We start from the raw sequence: 23,223 nt of genomic DNA on the forward strand, positions 1-23,223 counted from the left end.
GCGGACATGGCAACACTGCAGCCGTGTCTTCTTCCTCCTCTCAACATCATCCGCTCCGCCTTTATCAAGATGCAGCTAGAGTGCGCCCTCCACAGGCACGATGGTGTGATGTTCAGTTTCTTTGTTGGATAATGGGGTGGATATATAGATCCAATCTAACAATACTATACTACGCTCCATATTCACTGATCTGTCCTTCCTACTACTAACTCAAATACATGTGCTAGGCCTACTTGTCTCAATCAGATTTTCGTTTTGTACTTAAGTTGAAGTACATAAAGTTTATGTGAGTGTGTGAGATTAACATGTTTTACAATGCAAATTGCTACAGATAAATGAAAAACACATTTTACTAAAAGCTTTTATTGGGAGGAAAATGTTATTTGGTTGACATTTGAGACCATTTCATAATACAATACAATGACCAAAACATAATTGCAGGATAATGGAGAGTAAAAAAGGAAAGTTTAAAGAAAATGCCAAAACATGATTCAGCAGAGCTGCAGAGGCTCTAATTCATAGTGGCCTACTACAGCACTGTCTGTGAGTGCATAGATTTCGTTAGAACAATATCAACACGGAAAACATAGAAAACATTAAGCAAGAACATAATGCATGTAAAGGGAAACAATCTTTCTAGTAGTCAAGCCTTAAGGCAGGTAGAGCTGGCCACTGATAGTAGGACCAGACTCAATTTAACTGGCTTGTAATGCACACTTTCTTTAAACAAAAAAAATCTGTTTAATTAAGGTTTTAACCACCCTGCCTTGTTAAATAAAACTTGAAATAAAAATACAAAGTCAACTATAACCCATGTCACTTTTGGGTTTTCTTAAAAGATGATTAGGACGAAACTGCCCGTCATGAAAAATGAATGGCACTGCCTACTTTAGGTGACACCGTAGCAAAAACCAGGGGTCTTGTTAATTTGCTGAAGCTAACTCCCAGTATCAAACGGATACACAGGATATAACAGAAGATAAAATACATAATCTGAAACAAATGGAGTCAGAAATATATGAATGAAAATGTATTGTTGGACGGTGGACCTATAGCATACTATAGTACTGAGGGGGGTAGGTTAACCTGACGCTGCCAGATCCAAGAAGCTTGCTACACAAGTTTGTTTCACAGCTTATTGGGATCTGGGATCTCGGGAGGCAATTCGATGACGGGGCTGTTTATTTTTTTCAAGATACTTGGTAGATGATTGGATGGGACCGTCTGTCTATCACCGTGTGGGCGTGCAAACACAACCAATCATATTGACGTCACGTGTCTATATAGCTTCACATCCGGTTTCGCACATATCCCGCCCTTAGCTCACGCTGATTGGTTCGGTACGGAGCGGTTCGGTGTTAGCTCAACTCCCTGAGAGGTCCCAGATGGTTGCGGTGTTGGGGAACATGGTTACCCAATACCGCCCCCAGCTGGCAAAGTCAGGTTAGGGGTAGGTGCCAAACCCCCAGAAAAGTGCACGCAGCACGCTGTTCTCTTTGTGAGAGTCCCTTGCCAAATGCCATTTCACACCAGAAATATATTCTGCTAATGGAGCAAGATGTTCCACAGTAACTTGGTCCATGTCATTGGACAGAAAAATAAGCAAAAGGCCTATATTTTCATTAGCATGTAAACATTAAAATATATAATATTGATAAGGGCCAAAGATGTTGGGCAGGCCATAATTAAAAAAATTGGGGGGCAAAGGTAGCCTTAGTCCAAGCTTTACTCATTCACGAGGAGAAAAACCTGGTCACAACCTAAGGCAGAGAGTGTATTAAACCCTTTCGGAACCCTCAGTTAAGCTTTTCTGAATCCCGCCACTTCCACGATACCCCCCCAGTGGCACACTTTACTACTTATTTTGATGGAAATAAGCAAATTAGCACAACACCCCATAGCCCCATTCAATTCAATGCAATTCATTGAGGGCTTAATAGCCAATAAGGTTTTTTGCACAAAAAAACACTTAAACACCACTCTTTGGTGGGGACGTAACTACAAAGAAAAGTAAGAAAGCATTCTAGCATGGAATTCTCCTTTAATACATATTTTTTTTTACAAACAATATTTCCTGTTTTCCATGTAGAAAAATATATTTCATCTCTAATGGAATATAGCTTATGTTGTTGGGTGGTTGTTCTCGCTACCGTTCAAAAATATATGCTCCCAAAATGATGGTCTAAGCTTGAAAAATACATGCACCCTTACAATTCATGTCCCAAGAAAACCCATTTAAAATTTTAGGTAAACATTTCAACCTGATCTTCTTTCCGTAGGAATCTGTACTCGTACAGCTTCAGTCTGCATTTATTTTATAATCTGGATCTACATTTGATCAACATTTTGTGTGCTGGGCCTTAAAGCCAATTTATACAAATACGTTTATACTATATGTACAGTATATGTGTGTACACAAGCCTTTAGGGAGAAACAGGTCTCTGTTGCCGTGTATTATTTCTGAGCTGATTTGGGCTTCTTTGCTCCCTTTTTCTTGGGTGTGGTGAAGTCTTTCTCACATAGCTCACACATCCAGAGACCTAAGGGAAAACATTTGACAGTGTGAGTGAAGAATGGAGCACAATAACCATTAAAATATCACAGGCAAACATCTATTCTGGCACTGTCCAGTATTAACCAATTTCTGGGGAAATATATTTAATTGGCTCTCCAGACAACTGGAATATTCAGACAGATCGCCGTTTACGTTTAGCAATATTTTGTTTCTCTGATGAGACAAGGGACCCTTCCTTCCCACAGAAAACAGATGCTTAAAAGGGAAGAAACAGCAGTCACTCAATGTATTAATAGTATGTGTTAATAGTATTTGTAGTAGATAACAGTAGCACAATTTGAAATTTGCACCCTATGGCCAGAAAAATAATGAAGTCTGTGTGTTTGACTGGATTGCCGAATTCCTGTGGAGAGCGGTGAGGCTGCATGGAGGTGTGACTTTGTAGTCCAGGAAAAAAGTGAGACTATGGTCATGAACATGGCTTCATAATTAAATTATCTAAAAAAAAAACATATTACACACATACAAACCCCAAGAAAGTGTTTCTTGTGTCCTAAACATCATTAAAATAAGCTCTGGTTGCAAAAGGGGTGAAGTGGCCCTTAAAGGCAGGTATGGTACTATTGTTGCTGCAAATAAATGTATACAGACAAATTGGAAGTCTCCAACTTATTCACATTTTCAAAAGATGGCTCAACGAGATGCTTTCCATTGCCAAGCTGGAACAAATCCGTCACAGAATACACAAGCAAAGTTAAAAAAAACAAGTGAATGCCATTCCTGGCAGTGGTTGACAAAAGTTGAGTATGTTCACTAATGGACTCATAACTATCCCTGGAGTTGGGTGGATGGAGTAAGGGAGTAAAAGTACCGTAGTAGTAGTGTGTGTGTATGTACCGTTTTATGAAATAAAACAGGGCTTAAGTGTCCACTCCCTAATAATTGTGCATAGAGTCAACTCACCCATGGGTATAGCATCCACGCCGACACAGAATGTGTGGAATCCTCGATCACACTTGTCACAGAACATCATTTCGTCCTCGTGATGTGGCTGCTGGCACACACTGCAGGTTTTACACTCCATACACTGCCAACGGTAGGTCTTGATCACACACATCAGCTCCTCACTCATGTCCAGGCAAGATGGATGCCCTATAGGTTGGATGCACACACATGCACAAGTAGACAAATCAATGATGCCACAGAGAAAGCCATACACATAAAGGCACAGACGGAGGCAGTCTCTCACACAGACAAACATCCATATAGCGCACGCACGCACGCACGCACAAACACACACATAAACATAGAGAGAATTGTAATTAAAGGAATACATTTAGTGTTTACGGTTTCATTTTCCAAGCAAGGCTGGGCATTTATCCTGCAGTCATGCAGTGTGACTGATTTCCAACTAATCACACAACTTCCCTGCTTCCATTCTAGCTGAAGTAATGTATTGCACACCTTTCCTCCCTCTCTGCCACCACACACACACACACACACGCACACACACACACACGTCTAAATAGGGCAACAAGCACCTGTCTTAGCAGCCCTTGAAAGCAGAAAGAGCACTATTAACATCAACAAGGCTGCTACTGTGGCAGTACCCACTGGGTTCCACTGACTAGATGTTAGTGCAAGTGTAATTCTATGAATGTTTGACTAGTAGTCATAACACCACAGACAGCCAGGGGTGGCTGTCTGTGATGTTACTTATACTCAAGGAGTAAAAGGCCTAGGGGCAAATCAACTCATTGTATAATAATAAAAAAGCCAAACCACAACCTGCAATTTAACCTGATTCTCAGATAACTGTTGGGTCAAAGAACCCTATGAATAACTCATAAAAAAGGAATTATCCTTTAAAATAATAAATTGAACTTACCACTGTTATCACATTGGGAGCAGTGAATGAGAGTCTCTGGCTTTCCTTTCTTGTTGGACTCTTTACCCTTCTGGCAAATGCCACATATAGCATTGGGAATGACCTTACGCTGCAAGGGCAGAATAATGCTATAAAACCAAATGAAATCATAAAGGTGACCTGTGTACTGTTACTGTAGTCATAGGCAAAATAACAAATGGAACCAAATGGACCCATAAGGGTCAATTTGCTTCCATTCAGTCTTCAGAGTTAAATTAACAGTAAGGATTTACTGTGCACATTTTCAATACTTAACCCATTGATGCCTGAGGCCGAATCTGGGAACTGACCTAAGGTTTCTGAAAACCTTCAAATTCTGATGATTTTTTTTAAAATAGTTATGTTGCTACATGTATACTACAATAGCTGATGAGACACAGAGAGTGCGCCGGCATCAAGGGTAGAACAACGTATACGTTGCACCAGGCGTCAATGGGTTAATATATAAAATAAAAAATAAATAAACAGATAAAACATTTCATACCCAATTGTGTCCAAACACAGATGCAAATACCAAGGGAGAAACAAATGTACATACGTATACATGCAAGGCAGTTTGTCTCTTGATTTACATGTAAACAAAATGTGACTTGTTTGAGACAAAGCTGATCTGACACCTTACAGCAACACAAACACATGTGGGTGTGTTCATAAAGGCACTCTGATGCTCCATTTAGAAAAGACAATGGTCTAGCTCTAACTGAAGAATTAAAGTGTAAATACGTACATTTTAAAATGTTTATGTCAGATAATGGATATATAAATAATAATGGATATTACAAATTTGAACGGTCATGGAACAGCTGTGACTAGCTGGCCAGAAAGTTTTGCCAGTTAATTTGCTTCATTCTCGTTAATCTTGTAACACCTAAAAGTATACTACACGGACTCCTTTGACAGAGATCCCAGTGTGTTCTGAACACTGGACATCATTTCCAGACCTGAGCCGACAGCCGCGGGCGTTTTCTCTGTCGGCCAGCGTCTTTTCTGGGTTTTTAGACAGCTGGTGGATGGAAAAGAAGCTCCACCCACACGGTTGACTGCCACGGGGGCAAGCGTTTCCGGGAATCTGGCCATCAAGGCATTCAGCCACGTGGGTGGAGCTTCTTTTCCATCCACCAGCTGTCTAAAAACCCGGAAGACAGCAGAAAACGTCCGCGCAGTAGGTCTGGTTACGGCTAGAAGGTGCCAAGAAAGGTGAATGAAGAAAGAAGAATGTTAATTTGCAAACAGCCCATTCAGATTACCAAATTATAAACACACCCGTCATTTCAGTCATTATTGCTCATGTCAAACTTGATCAAGGCTAACTGACCACCAAATGTTCGTTGACTAAGTAAAGAAGAGAAAATCACCACTTCTCTCTCCACTCTATGGGTTTGAAACTTTTATTGCAACTCTTCAAATGTGGTGTCTAAATAAGGACAATCTAAAAAAAAAAATCATCAGGTTAGACCACAAGACTGTCCAGAGAAGAAATTCCAAATGGAACAGAGGGGAGGGAGATTCAAATCAGGACATCACACGTCTACTGTGGGACATTCTATAGACCAAATGTGACTAAACTACACTGGTAGCCACAGATCAACAGAATATTCACTGACTTTGACAAACAGTTGCCTTGCTTTTACCGCCAATGCTAGTATACAATCTGAAATTTCCGGTTTTCATTTGGACTGTAAACCCCCTGTGTGCCTGTGTACAGTCATGCTGTACGGGCAAACTGCAGATGATAAAAAGCTATGAAAGTAATGAATTTGAAATAAATGTGTTAAATAACCTTGCAAGCAATATACAGCAAGTGACAAATTGGAAGAAAACCAAAAGAATAAATGGGGAAACGGTGGCATTTTGCGTCCTTGCAGGGTCATTGCAAATCATTACGTTATTGTATGATCACCTGATTTACATTTCTACCCTGATGGGGGTGGTCTATTCCAGGATGAGTATGAAAATGCTGTGAATCATATGCTATGGCCTTCGCACTCACCTCACCAGATCTCATCCTATTTGAACATCTATCCTATAATCGGGCTGATTTTGGACCGACGTACCAAAAGAGGGAATAACTTTAGTTAGAACAGTGTTCCTCCAGAAGAGTTCCATATAATCTATATGAAGGTGCACTCACTGAAGCTGTTCTGGTGGTTCATGGAGGCCTGACGCATTGACACCGTGTTGTTTTTCCTTTCATTTGTCACATGTCTGTATATGTACTGGTGTGGTGGTCCTAAAATACTTTTGAAATATAGTAGTCCAACATTAAAATATTTGCCCGCTACCCCACATTTATTTGAGCGAATTATTTATTCAGATTTCGATAAGCTCTGTGACGAGATGTGAAGCATCCTTCATTAAAATGGAAGGAAGCATTAGACAGAAGGCAAAGACAAAGGTATGAGTCAATAAAGCACCAGGTTTAGTCATAGGAATAAAGACTAGAAAAAACACAGAGCTAAACTAAGAACGAAAGAAGCAGGGGAGGGATTCACTCAGATACAGCTCTTTGAACCACTCACTTTCATTTCTGCTCTTAAAACGATGTACGCCATTTCGAATTTAGGATGTATTCAACACCTGCTTTCTTCCAACTCAGTGAAGAGCCATTCACATGATTAATATATTCCAAAAAATGATCAAAGATCAATCTGTATCAAATGGTTGATCATGCGAGTACATGATGTAAACAGACTGGTTCCCAACCACTTACAGTATGACCAAAATTAGTGATTCATTGGACTTGAAGTTGTTTCAGGTAAGGGGGCAAATTACTTTTGAATTTCAATTGAATGTGAATTCTGCAAAATGCAAGAAAGAGTACATGCATGAAATAATACCAGCTGGAGCTGGTATAAGGTATAATTTAACTGGGGATGCATAATGTTGCAAGAAGGTTTAAAGCTATCCATAGATATGTACAAAGAGGCAGACTACGTTGGAAAAACACACCAGAAGAGTTCAGTCAACCACAGTTCATAATCTACCTACATGTCTTTAGATCATGGAGACGAGACAATTCTAAAAGGTTTTGTGTTTTTCTGACCGTAGGCTTGACCACATTAAATATATCAGCTTACACTTTTAGACGTCTCGTGTCAGCAGACTGATTTAACAAATTGATTGATAGCCTTATTTAGGGTAAGAAAGAGAGATTTGTAACGATGCCAATTATCTCACCACCTCGCTAGCACTGCATGCCGTGTGTATAGAACTGGTGACACCTGATTAAAACCATGGCTGTCAAATTCAAAATGTTTGAAATTGAAGATACAATAAAATAAAGTTATATGTGGGGAACCAAAGAAGCGTATATCCTACAACATTAATGACAAAGGTAACAGTGATAATGATAATAAAATATTTACCATATAAATTCAATATAAGGAAGCTGACATAATCTAAATAAAGTCACACCATGCATCTGCACACAAATAAATACATTTCATGTTTTAGGACTCAAAATTCCATCAAAACGCATAAAGCTGAACCTAAGGTATATTTAGCTTTGGCAGTTTGCAAATATAGTACAGCTTCTGACAAACGGGCCACGTTTCCTACATGAGCTGTCCAAACAAAAGTACATTTTATGAAGAATATTTGAACAACACCATAGATATACTCTAGGTACATGAATGTAACCATTGGTAAATGTGCTGCTATTTTGCCAGTTGCTACTGGCCAATTAATAACTTGCAAGTTAAACCAATCTGATAAGATCAATATTAGGACATCAGGTTGGTGTCTGAGCTGTCGGTATCTACAAGTATAGTGGGCAAGGTCTCCATGTCTCAGCCAACCTCTAGATAACTGACTCAGAGAAAAAGACAAACTATAAAATAAAGCTGAACTGGCAGACGAGAAATGGACCCTGTTCACACCACAGAGTTGAGCTGAACTGAACTTCTGTGGGTCCAATGTACACAAAGGAAAGCTAAAGTGGGGTGATAATGCCATGGTAGAATTTTGTGGCAGTGTAGATTAACAGACGTGGGGGGGGGGCTTTCGAATTTGTGCACAGGGCCTATTTTCACTGTAATCCATCCATGTTAACAGTTATTGCCATCATGTATTAGCTTTTAAGGACATAAATCTGGCCTAAAATCTGTCAAGGACCGATTTTGTAATCACTCCCGCAACAAAATCATTCATAGAGCCGTGCTAAACAAAGTGTTATTAAGAGATAAATAACACAAAAACACGAAACTAACATGCTAGTTGCAGCTGAACTCATGTGAGCCAGTGTGAATAGGGTCGCTGACTGTGTCCTCATCTATTCTAGGCAACTAATAAGGACAAGTGGGGCCAATATCAAACTGTCTGATTAAGTTAGAAGAGGGCAAAGTACATCACTAACATAAAAACAACAAACACATACGGATTTACACGTAAAACATTAGAGCTTATGCAAATTTCCCACTTGCAACACATTTTTGTTATAAACTCTCAAACTTTAGTGTTGCCAACATCTATTATTTTTAAAAGAATAGTTCACCCTAGAATGTAAATTATATAATTATTGTCTATACCCACTCGTGCCAGTGAAAATACAGATATAATTTGCCCACAAAACACTCAAGGACATTGCTAGCAAAACATCTACCAATTTTCTCCATCTATCCATCCATCAATCTTCAACCGCTTCTCCATAGCTCCACCAGAGAGCTCCAGACTTTCCTCTCCAGAGTAGTCTCGCATTGCCAGACTGTTGCCTATCGCAATTTCCAAATGCTTCCGTCATACAGTCTGGAGCAACGGAAGCTCCATCATGAGCCTCCTCCCCACTTCCGTTTTGTCTTTACAGTCACACACATTAATCCGAATATATAGAAATTATCTAAGCTATATAGCTTGTTGCTTAGCAGGAAAGGAAATGAAATGAGTGAACGGAAATGGCAGCTTCCTTACTCGGATTTCGGGAGGTGTAGTTCCAGACTCTATATAGCATTCGGAGATTGTGGAATAGTTATCTGGCTAGACGAGACTATCACCAGAGCAACATTAGTAACTTCCTCCTGGGGGATCCCGAGGCATTCCAAGGCCAGTGTGGAGATGTAATCCCTCCATCTGGTCCTTGGTCTACCCGGGGGTCTCCTTCCAGTGGGACGTGCATCAAGGACCTCCCTAGGGACTGGGACACTGGGAATTTTCTCCAAAACAACTGAAACCAACAGTAGCCAGTCCTTTAGAGAAGGGATTCTCAATGTTTTTGGCTGGGGACCCGCAAAAATGCTTTGGCCATGTCTCGCAATCTTTGTGTAGGACATAAATACTGATTTGCTCGTCCAAATATGATGACCAAAAAACTAGAAAGAGACAGACACCCTGACAGGCAGGGACGAAAACAATCTCTGCCTCTCTCTGTGAACTAGAGCAGACCTTATGCCTTTAAATATACAGTATAATGCAATGTATAAAAAAATATGTCTGTGACTTCTACATCTGTGATTTTTGTACTGTTTATATTGTGAACTGCTATTTAACTTCTAACTGTGATGCTGTGTAATTCATTAACACAGGTGGGGATGATCAAATGTTGGCTTTAAGAGGGTCCTATATCTCCAGTATTACTTTTTAATCTGCTGTGGCAGACGTTCTCAATAACATGAGAAATTGCATCTGAGCCAGTCTGGCATCTTTTAGTTTGGAGTGCAGCTTTTTTCCACCTTGCTGGTTTATGAGTTAAGTTTTAACGAAGGGCAGTCTCCAGAGGAAGCGCACAAGCCTCTCTACCCATTGACTGCCAATGCAAATTGGACGAGGAGTCCCTCTACCCATCGATTCACTGCGTGCCAATGCAAAGTGGACGATAAGTCCCTCTACCCATCGATTCACTGCCAATGCAAATTGGACCAGGAGTCCCTCTACCCATCGATTCACTGCCAATGCAAAGTGGACGATAAGTCCCTCTACCCATGGATTCACTGCCAATGCAAATTGGACGAGAAGTCCCTCTACCCACCGATTCACTGCCAATGCAGTGGATGAGGAGTCCCTCTACCCATGGATTCACTGCCAATGCAGTGGATGAGGAGTCCCTCTACCCATCGATTAACTGCCAATGCAAAGTGGACGATAAGTCCCTCTACCCATGGATTCACTGCCAATGCAAATTGGACGAGAAGTCCCTCTACCCATCGATTCACTGCCAATGCAGTGGATGAGGAGTCCCTCTACCCATGGATTCACTGCCAATGCAGTGGATGAGGAGTCCCTCTACCCATCGATTCACTGCCAATGCAGTGGATGAGGAGTCCCTCTACCCATGGATTCACTGCCAATGCAGTGGATGAGGAGTCCCTCTACCCATCGATTAACTGCCAATGCAGTGGATGAGGAGTCCCTCTACCCATCGATTAACTGCCAATGCAAAGTGGACGATAAGTCCCTCTACCCATGGATTCACTGCCAATGCAGTGGACGAGGAGTCCCTCTACCCATCGATTCACTGCCAATGCAAATTGGACGAGAAGTCCCTCTACCCATCGATTAACTGCCAATGCAAAGTGGACGATAAGTCCCTCTACCCATCGATTCACTGCCAATGCAAATTGGACGAGAAGTCCCTCTACCCATCGATTCACTGCCAATGCAGTGGATGAGGAGTCCCTCTACCCATGGATTCACTGCCAATGCAGTGGATGAGGAGTCCCTCTACCCATCGATTAACTGCCAATGCAAAGTGGACGATAAGTCCCTCTACCCATGGATTCACTGCCAATGCAAATTGGACGAGAAGTCCCTCTACCCATCGATTCACTGCCAATGCAGTGGATGAGGAGTCCCTCTACCCATGGATTCACTGCCAATGCAGTGGATGAGGAGTCCCTCTACCCATGGATTCACTGCCAATGCAGTGGACGAGGAGTCCCTCTACCCATCGATTCACTGCCAATGCAAATTGGGCACCGAGGTCCGAGTCCCTCTACAGTACACAGCAGCCAGGTCAGGCTAGGCAGGTTAGAAGAGCACATTTGTCAATTCAATTCAGAGTACTCATGTTCAGCCAACCTCCCCTGGATAAATGTTTAAAAAAAACTAAATTAAAAACAACAACTCTGACTCACTGCCAATGCAACAATCTATTCTACAGCAAGGCTGCTCCAACAACTCCAATTGCTTCCAACAATACTGAACTTTCTTACCGGGTGAACGTCTGGAAAATAACTTTACAATAAATCTCTAAAAGAGAATACCAGCACTCACTGAACCTTTAGTTTTAACCCATTCAGGACGGGACCTACAACTCATAGCGCGAGTGCAGCGCTATGAGCTTGTATATCTGCTATGTTTGAAATATCTTTAAAATGTGGCGCAAATCTTTGAATATATATTCTTTCAGGGCGGCTGTGGCTCAGGAGGTAGAGCAGGCCGTCCAATGATCCATGGGTCGGCGGTTTGAATCCCGGCTCCTCCTGTCCACATGTTGAAGTGTCCTTGGGCAAGAAACTGAACCCTACATTGTCTCCAATGAGTTGGTCGGTGTGAGATTGCCACCATTGGTGTGTGAATGTGGGAAGTGGGGACGCTGGTGTCGACTGTTCGCCGCTTCACCTCCCAATGTATGAATGAATGATGTCACGCTTTGAGCTTTGAGCACTTGCAATTCATTATCATCATTATTTCAGAGCGACTGAAATCTTTGCTTCTGGGGGTCCCTGGAACAACATATTTTCAGATGGGGGTCGTCGGCCACTTGCATACAATTCTGGGGTTCCTTGACATGAAATAGTTTGAGAACCACTAACAGTTTTCTGACAGTTTTCCTGACAGAAAACTGTCAGGATTTAGAAGACATTTTGTAGAATCTGGTGTCAGTCCTAAATGGGTTGAGAAAGACCAGAAGACATTTTGTAGAATCTGGTGTCAGTCCTAAATGGGTTTGGAAAGACCATCTTTTTTTAGGCTCAAAAGTGTAATATCTCCCCCGAGCCATAGGCAATTGCCTTTGACTTAGTGGTTAAGATGTTGGCTTTCCACGTGGGAGACCCGGGTTCGATTCCTGGGTGTTACACGAACATGGGCTGAAAATGTATAATCTCAGCCTCTCGGCATGTAGATAATAAAATAAAAAATAATAACCATTATGATCAGGGGGGCACACAACCGGTGCGCCAGTGCACATGCGTCGTCAAAATGTCTGTTTCAGTTGAAAACAAGCTACTATGTATAACACTTTCCCAAAGTTACGTGCACCTGGTAGTCGCTAAACCACGCGACCATAATTATTTACAAGATGAAAAGAAAACCATGCATCTTGAACAACACTGGGATTACTTAAACATGGAACCTGCAGCAGTAGGTGAGTAATTACTTTTATGTGTGTTGGACGTTTGTTTTGGTTTCAGTGGTTGAGCTGCTAACAAACGTCCTCCTGCTGCTTAACGACTAGCCTACAGCTACACTGTCTGCGAGCATCTTTGCATCTTTTGCATCAGCCTGTGTGGACAGCATAACATTGTGGCAAACGTCCGTATCCCCCCCCCCCCCCCCCCCCCCTGTGCGCACCAACTTGCATTTACAGGTGCTCCTTTGAGAACTAGCCCAAATAATTATGTACAGCCCTGATTATGATTACTCTGTACAACTCTTTCAGCATAAATAAAGCGAAAACGATGGAACCGAGTGGAAAAAAACTGTATTTTTCCACCATTATTTAGCGCACCATTATTCATTTATGTAGCAAATTAATTTGGAACAGAGATTTGAACTAAATAGATTTGCACTACATACATGTCTCTTCTACGAAGAATAATATGGTGTCTTGCTCTTTTTAGAGCTCTAAAGGTGCTAAATAAAATAAAGCCTTTACATACAGTAGTTTTGCGAGCAGCAATATCCATGACTGTTTTGTGGACATATGTCTTTCCACTGGAATGAGAGAGAGTAGTAGAAGACACAAATTTCATTCTTGGGTGAACTACTTCTTCTCTATAAAATGCATGTAGCGTAGAATATCGGTTTCAGAATAAAAAGTTATATACTCTAAAAAACAAGGAAAAGTATAATAATGAAACTAGCAGCCGAAACTGTCTGCTTACTTGTCTTAGAAGTATCTTTTAGACAAGTGGGGGCAGACAAGAGGTATATTAAGACATTCAAAAGGGGGGGGAAAGTACAAATTTTGAACTTCAATAATGTCTTCAGGCAAAACTAGAAAAAAGTGCAGCGAAGACGAAAAAAAATAGTGAACCCATTCCTTTCAAATGTTCTTATTGCTCACAGTCTGATATGAAGAACAGAAACAAAACAACCAAGTTGCAACCATGAAAACACTGACTGAAGACCCAGTGTGTGTGTGTGTGTGTGTGTGTGTGTGTGTGTGTGTGTGTGTGTGTGCGTGTGTGCGTGCGTGAGTGTGTGCGTGTGCGTGTGAAGACCAGGCTCTCCAAGGTGAAAGTGCTGTTGAACTGTAGAAACCGGGGAACGGGGTGAATAAAGGTAGTGGGGGGTGGGTTTGGAATAAGGGAGTAGTACTAGTAGAAGTAGAAAGAGGAGTGGAGGGGAGGGAGGGGGTAGAAAAGTGCTGCTGCTGTTGGAGGACAGGAGAGTTCAGGTGGGTTTTTCCTCTACCTTGTACCCCGGGGTGGTGGCTGCTGATTTGTTGGACGCTGCTGTATGGCGTGGGGTACCGCCATCCTTGCCCGCAGAGTTTGACCTGTCCTTGGCTTTGGACTTGTTGTGGCCCTGTCCACCAGCTGCTGCCTCCTGGCTTTCCACATCTGTCGTGTTGCCCGAAGAACTGTCCTGGAGAGAGAGAGTGTGTGTGTGGGGGGGAGGTGCATAGGTGGTTACACCAAGACCTTTGTATTACGTAAAGTCTTACTGAGGTAAATTTCGACTTAGTTTTTCTGACACTATAAAACAAGAATGATGAGTCATTCTTGTTCAGAATATGGGTTTCATGGGCAAGTCTCCCATTGGCTTAGAGGCAGCCTAGAGACGAGGCAGCCAATCATGAAAAAGTGTCGCTAGAGGTAGTAGTGAATGTAGGCCAGGATGCTTTTCAAGCACCTGACAAATATTTATTTTTGCATTGATTTGTTAGAAGAAAAAAAAAACATTAACACTATCGATAAAATAATCTCTAAGACAATAGTCGTAGCTAGGGATGCATGTATCGGCCACATATCGGTATTGGCCGATATTTCAGTTATCGGTCAATATCGCTATCTGCAAATAAACTGACATTAACACCCTGAGTGGCATAAACGGAGGTCTCCGTCCTATCAAATAGTAAAGCTCGACACTCAGGATGGACTTTATTGATAATATAAATTTGATATCAAAACCGAGCGCATCGCTCTACAGGCTGGGAGCGCCTGTTGCTGTTGGGCAACATTCGATGTCATTTCCGGTTGGGACGTCATTCAAAATGTTCCCCCCCATTTTAGTGGATGTTAAAACGTGAATAACTCTTGATCTAAATCAATCCATCCAATTATAATCAAAGATTATGTTTTTGACGGGCCATTGCGGTCCCGTCACTAGTCGTGTTAGAATTAATCATACCTCCCGTTGTTGTCGATCGCCTTGTGGTGTTTTGGCTACATCTAGCTACTTCAGCTACATCCAAGATGGCACCTGGTGCTCTTGAAATGTGCTGTTGCTGCAAATCGCTGGGCCCTCTGATTTAATGGTCCTAAATACCCCCGGGCGTTCGGGTTGTTAACCGATGCCGATATTATCTGTTATTGAAAAGCTTACATTTTCCGTTGGCTAGGTTGGTGTGTCGTTATCTGCAGCCTACCAAGCTGTAGATTCTGAACATTAATTAATTGTACTGAAGATGCATTTGTTTCCCTGGCACAAAAGGGGGAAATAAAAACGACATATAACTAAACAAACATATATCGGTATCAGTATCGGCTAAATTGTTATTTATTTATTTATTTCTAAACATTTTATCCCACGATTTTGTAACCCAGTTTTCTTTTCACCCAGTGCCAATTGTCTAATGTAATCCTGGGCGCTACACTTCCTCTGCCAACCTGGGGGGGCAGCGGACTGACCTCATGCCTCCTTCTATGCATGAGGAGTCCAAGCTGCTTCTTTTCACCTGACAGAGGGGAATTTCCCCGGCCGGATGTAGCGCGTGGAAGGGACACGTTATTCCGACCAGTTCCTTTCCCCTCCATCAGGCGCCCCGGCTGGCCAGGGGGAGGTAGTTTTTTAGAGACCAAGATTACGGCATGTTTTTGTGAGGGTATCTACCCTAGGGGACACGGGGAGAACATGCAAACTCCACACAGAAAGGCCCTATCGCCAACCCCCGCCTCGGGTATGGGCACTGATGACGCGGAGGAGGGAACACGCCGCCAGTGCCCACAGCGTCCCCAGCGGGAATCGAACCCAGGACCTTCTAGTTGTGAGGCGACAGCACTACCAACTGTGTCACCGTGCCCCCTAAATTGTTATTTTAACATCGGTATTGGCCAAGAATTTCCACATCGGTGCATCCCTAGTTGTAGCCCTAGATTGCATTGAAACTGTACTAAAGCAGGGGGATTGGGAGATTATAACTGCTACAGTACTAGTAATAGCAGCAATAGTAGTGATGTCTTACAGATGAATTCTTGGGCTTTTTGTCGTCCTTGCCGTCCTCTGCATCATCCGAGTCGGGTTCCGAGTCCAACGCGGGAAGCTCTGGGTCCAGAGGAGGCTCAAACAGAGCCGTGTTCAACGGCAGGTAACGGAGCTCATCAGGAGAGTACCTGTGATAGACAACACCTGCATCAACTACTCATCCTGCTCATTCTCACTGCCAGGGGAACCTATGCTCGAAAAAAAATGTAATGTATTGCTGCAAATAGCATTTCAAGGTTTACATCTTGCCCGTTATTATTATGGGCATGAAATTGTGTTTTCTGGCCTAGAGATACTGTCAAGTTATAGTGATATATCCCATTCAGGACGGGAACGCATTTTTGGTGTTTTTACCACTCAGGACGGGAAGCCCTTTTGGAGTTCTTGTTGCTATGTACAGTATATAGCAGCATAAGATTTTTGTAAATTTTGAATACATTTTTCAGAAAACTTGGGTCAGTGTTTAGAAGGCGTTGTTTAGAGTCAGCCTCAGTCCTAAATGGGATATATGGCTTGACAGTAGGTAGGTGATTCTCACCCTCTCTGATCTTCTACGAGAGATGGAAGATGCAGCCTTCCACACGAAACAGGATATAATAGGATTGTTTAAGACAATGTACCTCTTGTAATAGTCTTGGAACTGTCCTGGTATGAGAGATACAGGGTAGGGCCCCGTCTTGGTCAACTCTGGAGCTAGCACCTTGAACCTGCCCTGTGGTACTTGGATGATCTAGGGAAAGCAAATGCATTCATTCTCAAAACACTCCACCTTTGGGGTTTGTTTCCTTCTGTGAATAGTTAAGCTGGTGCTTTATTGCGAACGCAGTGATTGCGAACGCAGTGAGCACTTACTATGAGACCTAACAGATCATGTCTGTGTGTCTGTGTGTCTGTCCGTCTGTCCCGCTATCCAAATATGGAGTGTGTTGCATCAGCAATCACTCAGCTCCATATATGGGCACAAAAGGGGCCAGGTCCACTCAGCTCCATATATGGGCACAAAAGGGGCCAGTGATTTGTTTGTTGTGGACCTGGCCCCTTTTGTGCCCATATATGGAGCTGAGTGCGTTCGCTTCCCGCGTTCGCGCGTCTTACTCGTTATTTAACTGGTGAACCAAAACATTTAAATATATTTTTGTACTGGGTCTATCATGGCTGTTGGCTGATATGCCAAGTGTTGGCGTTACATGTGCTCGTTGACGTAAAGAAAAATAAACCTCACTCTTGGCACTGTGTGCGACCCATTACCTTTATAAATGGCATTGATCTAAGAGGATATTGCACCAGAGAAGTCAGAGCGCTGTGGTAACAAAACAAGCATTGCATGGAGCCATGACATCACTCACTGTGTCCATAGAAAACAAAATAAAGTATCGTTTGCAGGGTCTGTCTGGACAACAACAAAGTTTTCGGGGGTTGAAAAAGCAACAAAGTGAAAACTCCTTCCATGTAAACGGGCTAAACGCAAAGCGTGTGACACCATGGCTCACAAAGTCTATGTTTATTACATTGATGCAGAGCCGTAAGCCATATTTGGAGTTCCGAGAATGAGCCCCGCTCGTCCTATGAATACAAATGTAGCGACTAGTGATGGTGAATGTAAACCATGATGTAAACAAACAGCCTTGTGATAGGAAGTAGAATGGAAGTGTACTAGAATGTACATGCGTGCCTGGTCTATCTGGCAGTCCATCACCGCCACCTAGCCACCTGACGTGCACACTGCAGCGTTTTCATTCATTGTTGCATTGTCCCCCCCCTCCTCTCCTCTCTCTCTCATTAGCAGGCAACAGTGCAGCACTAATGCCTTTTATTTTTCAACTTTTACTGATATTTAAGGTTTGTTTGTCTTGTTTTCTGTTGTCCTTTTTCTTTGGGGTGAAAATTCAATGTGTTTACTCTTTTATGTCATAATTGTGGGGTTTATTTAAGAGAAGCTGTCAATACCACCATTTATTATTTGTCAAACTCAGTATTTAAATAATGCTTCTGTGAAAAAAACCAATAAACAAACAAAAAAAACAGTGCAGCACTAATACTATCTCTCTCTGTTTCTGGCAAACAGCACCCCAACTGTTACTCAGTCATACTCGTGCTCATTAATACATACATAGGTGAACACGGACATTGCTGGTTGTAGGAGTGGTTGCACCACTCAGAAAATGATAACGTGGACTCTGCCATTTTCTCTGGAGACCTGTCATCGCTGTTAAGATTATGCAAAAACATTGCAAAGGCAAAAACTAAAATATTACCTATTGATTAAGATGTCACAAGTTCTACACAATGTCACCAGTGTTAACTCTATTCCCAATCTCAAAGTTGCACACTCAAACTCAACCCTCTTTTTGGGTTGTAGAATGTAGTTACTAGGACCTACGTGTGTCTGGAGGTCAAAGTAAGCCCTCCTCTCCTCCATTCTCTCCCTGTTGAAGTTGCTGTTGAACTCTGCCGCCTTCTTAGCTGCCTTCTTGATGTACTCCGGAACTTTACTGGCCTCTACTTTCTGAGGGTTCTGCTGCTGCATTTGCTGGGTGGGAAGAACAGGACCAGACAAAAGACTTCAGAAACTACTCTAGTGTTTTAATTCACAAGTGGTTATGGAGAAATCAGACAAATGGTACGAGGCAATGTAGTAGAAAGCAAAGATGCTCCTCCTCCTTATCAAAAACATGATAACTATGCACATGTTGGAATAGAAATAAATTGGGGGTGGGGTGGGCATTCCACACCTGAGTGGCAGTGCTGTGGAAGGAGAATTTACCCATATTTGTTCTAAATGTGGGTGGCACCAGATCATTATTCACGCTCCCTCTGGTGTTGTGGCTGAGGGAGTTGCTCACCGGTACTGAGGTCATGGAGGGCAGGGCTTCATCTACAATTTTGAATGTTAGTCTCATTTTCAATTGCCGTTTCCCTGTTAACACATATACTTACAGAATACTCTTTGGCTATCCGCTGTCTCTCTCTTTCCTGCAGAATGACAGAGTACTCTGAATGTTTGGGGGGATACTCCCTTATCATCAAATCGATCACTTCGTCACTCCGCAGGGCTGTCAGACCTGGAAATGAACATTCACCCACATATGTATTACATCAAGGTAACGAATACAAATGTTAAGTGTTCATTTTTATTCATCAAGTTCCTCAGTCATATACAAATAGTCAGTATGTTTTAAGGTTTTAGATATAGGTTTGACTTTAAGTAATAAGAGTCTCACAATTCCTCACTGTACTTGATCAAAATGGTATGACACTGTTACAATGCTTCCTACCCAAAGTGCATTGTGTCTCAGTGATGACATTTTGTTCTCGTAGATGCAGCTTCTCCTTGTGGGACAGATCTCTCCTCTCCAAGTCTACAAATGGTGGAATAGAAAATGATTACTAATGACTGGAGTCTGTGTGTGTGTGTGTGTGTGTGTGTGTGTGTGTGTGTGTGTGTGTGTGTGTGTGTGTACATATGATTGTTTAATTTGTCCTGGCTCTTGTGAAGTTATCAAGTTTGTCTCCATTTATAGAGATTTTTGGGGACTGATTTCTTTTGGTTTTGCTTTTTCTTTGTCAGGTTTGGGGACCACCAAGGGTGCAAATGGACCCTTTACAGTTCTGCTACTTGTGAGGGTGTACAAATGGAACCAAATGGACCCGTAGGAGTTTTATTTACACCAGTTAAATTAACACTTCACAGTGTAGATTGGTGTCCCAAAGATTTATAAAATTGTTCCATTTGTAGTGTACCTTCTCATTATCTCCACACTGGCCTTGGAACACTTCAGGATTCCCCAAGAGGAAGTGGCTAATGTTGCTCGGGAAAGGGATCAGACATTCAGTGCTTTAAATCGAGTTGGGACAACAGATGTTCAGGGGTAGGAGAACTACACCTTTATCCCGCCCTACGCCCAAATCACGGGCATTACTTAAACCTTGCCAAATCACCCAGAAGCATCTATGCTCCACCCGTCTAGCTGTGTCGCACACAAGCCGCATTCATCCCACCTCCACCCCATTCACCTCCATAGTAGCTCTTTTCCCTGCTCCCCTCTTTCAATTTCTATTCAAAGGAGCCTTATTGGCATAAGAAAACAGACATTTACATGGCTAAAGTGGAACAAAACGATCCAAACAAAACTCTTTTCTCTCTCTCTCTCTCCCTCTCCTACTTCTCAGGTTCCTGCTGGGGGGTCTCGGTCCAGTCCACGAAGCTGTGCCAACGATGTGAACAACCTCCTCCCCAAAAACTCCTGGGTTAGCAACCCTCCCGGAACATACGCCCCTTCTCCTCATCCATTCTTTTGCATTCAATAAACATCTTTAACCTTTGTCAAAGTTGTGGTTCTTGACTCGTGAAGGGTTATATTTTAACTCCAGCCTTACCGGGATATTTCCTCTTGAAAGAGGTGACTCCGAGGTACTCGCTGACCTGTTCCTGCAGCATGTAGTACTCTCCTGTGTCGTCTGCAGGCCATTTGTACTCTGTCAGGTTCTCTGCTGGGAAATATGTGGGACTGGGAAAGGTAAAGACAGACAGGCAACAAGGATTGTAATAAATAAACCACCCACAATGAAAGAGGGCTTATAAACAGCAAGCAAAAGATATAGCCCAAAGATGGGCTATATGCACACACGCAATTTTGAAAAGAACTTGGGGCCCTTCCCTACTTCCTTCACAGGTGTTACCACTGATATTCTGTTCCTTTCTGGTCAAACACAGTCAGGGTGCTGCTATTGTGAATTTTTAACTCTGAGAGTGTACAAATGGGGGTCCATTTGTACACACATTTGATTTTTACATTGGCTATTAGCATTAATAGCAGATATACAAGCTCACAGTGCGGCACTCAAGTGTGGGAACTACTGATTTAGAAGGCATTTGTAGAATCGGCCTCTATAGGTCTTAATGGGTTAACCCAGCGGTCCCCAAACCTTTTTGGCCATGCACCCCGTTACCTCCCGATCTAGCTGACGCACCCCCCACATGGAAATATAAATTGCATAAGCTATATAGAGACATATTTCCTATTTATCCACATGCACATATGAACCTGAATATGGCATATATATGCAGCATAGGCCATATATTGGCATATGTAAATAAAATACATTTAATATAAAACCATAGCACCACCATTAGCCTTTTCATGTCGCGCACCCCCTAGAAGGCACTCACGCACCACAAGGGGTGTACGCACCACAGTTTGGGAACCACTGGGTTAACCTATTCGTGAAAATGTCGCAAATCTTTGAATATACAGTACTCTTTCAGGCTTTCCACCTCGGAGGAAAGCCTGGTCTCTGTTCCAAAAGTGCTGTGTGAACCGGTCTGGAACGGATGATATCGTTACGTCATGTTGTAGTATTGTTTTGTTTTGTAGTCATCAGGCAGGAACAATCAAACGGAACTTCCTTTTCCCTCAAACCGGAAGAATAACAATAAAAGCTCTCGTAGCCTGTAGCTTTTATTGAGAAAAATCGGTTTGAGGGAAAAGGAAGTTCCGGAAGATTGATGACTACAAAACAATACTACAACATGAAGTAGCGATATCATCCGCTCCCGACCGGTTCATGAATCCGAAATGGAATGGTGCCCAGGCTAGGTTAAGCTGACCCACCCAGGATCCTGCATGCTGGATGTGTCACAACTCCTGGAGCTGTCCCCAGAACCCATTCTCCTCCTCTTAGGAAGCTGGCTTCCATCGTTGGACACTTCCTCAATCACATCTTCCTGTAGAAGACATCAACATTAGAATAAGAATAACAATGTATTGATTGAATACTTTAACTGTTTACAAATAGTACAGTGGTACGATTATGTTGCTGAAAAGGATGACACGGAAATCCCTAATATAAGGGCTAAGACTTGTTTCCATTGTGGTCCTGACTCCTGTGTATTCAATTCATTGAGACCTTTAAAGACAGACAATTATAGCCTATATACAAAGACATACAATAACATACATCAACAGTAACAGTGACACACACAAAAACGTATGCACAGTAAACTGTTTGTGATGGGGTACGTCTTGATAGACTTTATACAGGGACAAGTTACAAATTGCATATAATATAGGTGCTCTTTTGTGGCTGTTTTGAAGGAGGGTAAGGAGTCTGCAACATAGCGATATTTGACTATTATTGTTAACTTCTTATGATCTGACTCCAATACACACATTGTCTATAATAAACAGAGCACCCAATGACAATGTTTGCAGTTATGATTGACAATTAACTCCCATAATGCAAAACATTAGAATGAATGGTTGTATAATAAAAACTTTAAGAGAATTAACTTCAATTCCACATCCTTGGGTCAAACAAAACTCACTAAAACGTTATCCAAATCAACCCAGCTTACAGCTACAGTAGCTGCAGCCATACGCATGGATGGAGACGTACATGTCTTGTTTAGCACTAGAAAAGGCCTATTACTAGCATTACAAGTTATGCCAAACGGATTAGTGTTTATTAATCATTAATAATGTATTCACTTTAATCAATGCACTCATCAGCATTAGGAGAACAAAGAGGGAGATGCTGCTAACTGCTGCAGCTAACGTGCCATTCATTAACGAGTTAGCCGTTAGATAACGCCTCATTATACAGCACAAGAATGTACACAGCTTCATCATCATAAACACACACCGTGTACATGTGATTTTCGTTGCCAGCCATGTTTAATACCTTTATGGATTGTGCTCCTGGAGTTGCGGGATTACTAGAGTCGCAAGGAGGAGGAGGTCTGATGGGGAGTACTGTAGCCATGTTGACTGAGCTACTCCTGCTGCAGCTGCTGAGAGCCAAACTACTTCTTCTTCTCTGAGTTTTTTGGCGGATCGCAACCAACGTAAAGGTGCATACCGCCACCTACTGTACAAGAGTGTGCAACATCATGTCAATTTTTGCTAGTTAGATCCTACCAGAGGCTCAAAGCCATGTACTACTCAGGTTTGTACTGCACACATGGGCTAAAAATTGCTGATATTTGCCCCGTCCTCATTGAAAACCATACAGTATTTCAAATTCAAACTCCAGCTTCTCTCCAGGCTGCATGAACAGCGCTCGCGCGCACAGTTTCTGCCCCCTCATCCTCGTAAGCTCTGTACTGGGTCTGACCTGTCCTGAACCGGCGCACGCACTTTTCATTTGTTCATTATATTGTCCTGACCTTAGACTCTATGATGTCCCTTCAATTAATTGG

The 23,223-nt window shown here is 42.3% G+C and overlaps 1 protein-coding gene across 1 annotated transcript; it reads right to left on the reverse strand.

Moving 5' to 3' along the window:
* Positions 1-358: 358 nt before the first annotated feature.
* Positions 359-22,798, reverse strand: phf10 (PHD finger protein 10). The gene is made up of 12 exons (XM_080760626.1): positions 22,707-22,798; positions 21,638-21,750; positions 20,403-20,533; positions 19,301-19,384; positions 18,963-19,087; positions 18,406-18,555; positions 16,646-16,755; positions 16,006-16,153; positions 14,013-14,186; positions 4,404-4,512; positions 3,479-3,667; positions 359-2,540 (listed from the first exon to the last, which is right to left on the reverse strand). The coding sequence occupies exons 1-12, from the start codon at positions 22,785-22,787 to the stop codon at positions 2,455-2,457; spliced, it is 1,500 nt and encodes a 499-aa protein (XP_080616752.1). The 5' UTR covers positions 22,788-22,798; the 3' UTR covers positions 359-2,454.
* Between the last annotated feature and the right edge of the window lie 425 nt (positions 22,799-23,223).

Source organism: Protomyctophum bolini (genome assembly GCF_963924005.1).
Source record: "Protomyctophum bolini genome assembly, chromosome: 1".
NCBI lineage: Eukaryota > Metazoa > Chordata > Actinopteri > Myctophiformes > Myctophidae > Protomyctophum > Protomyctophum bolini.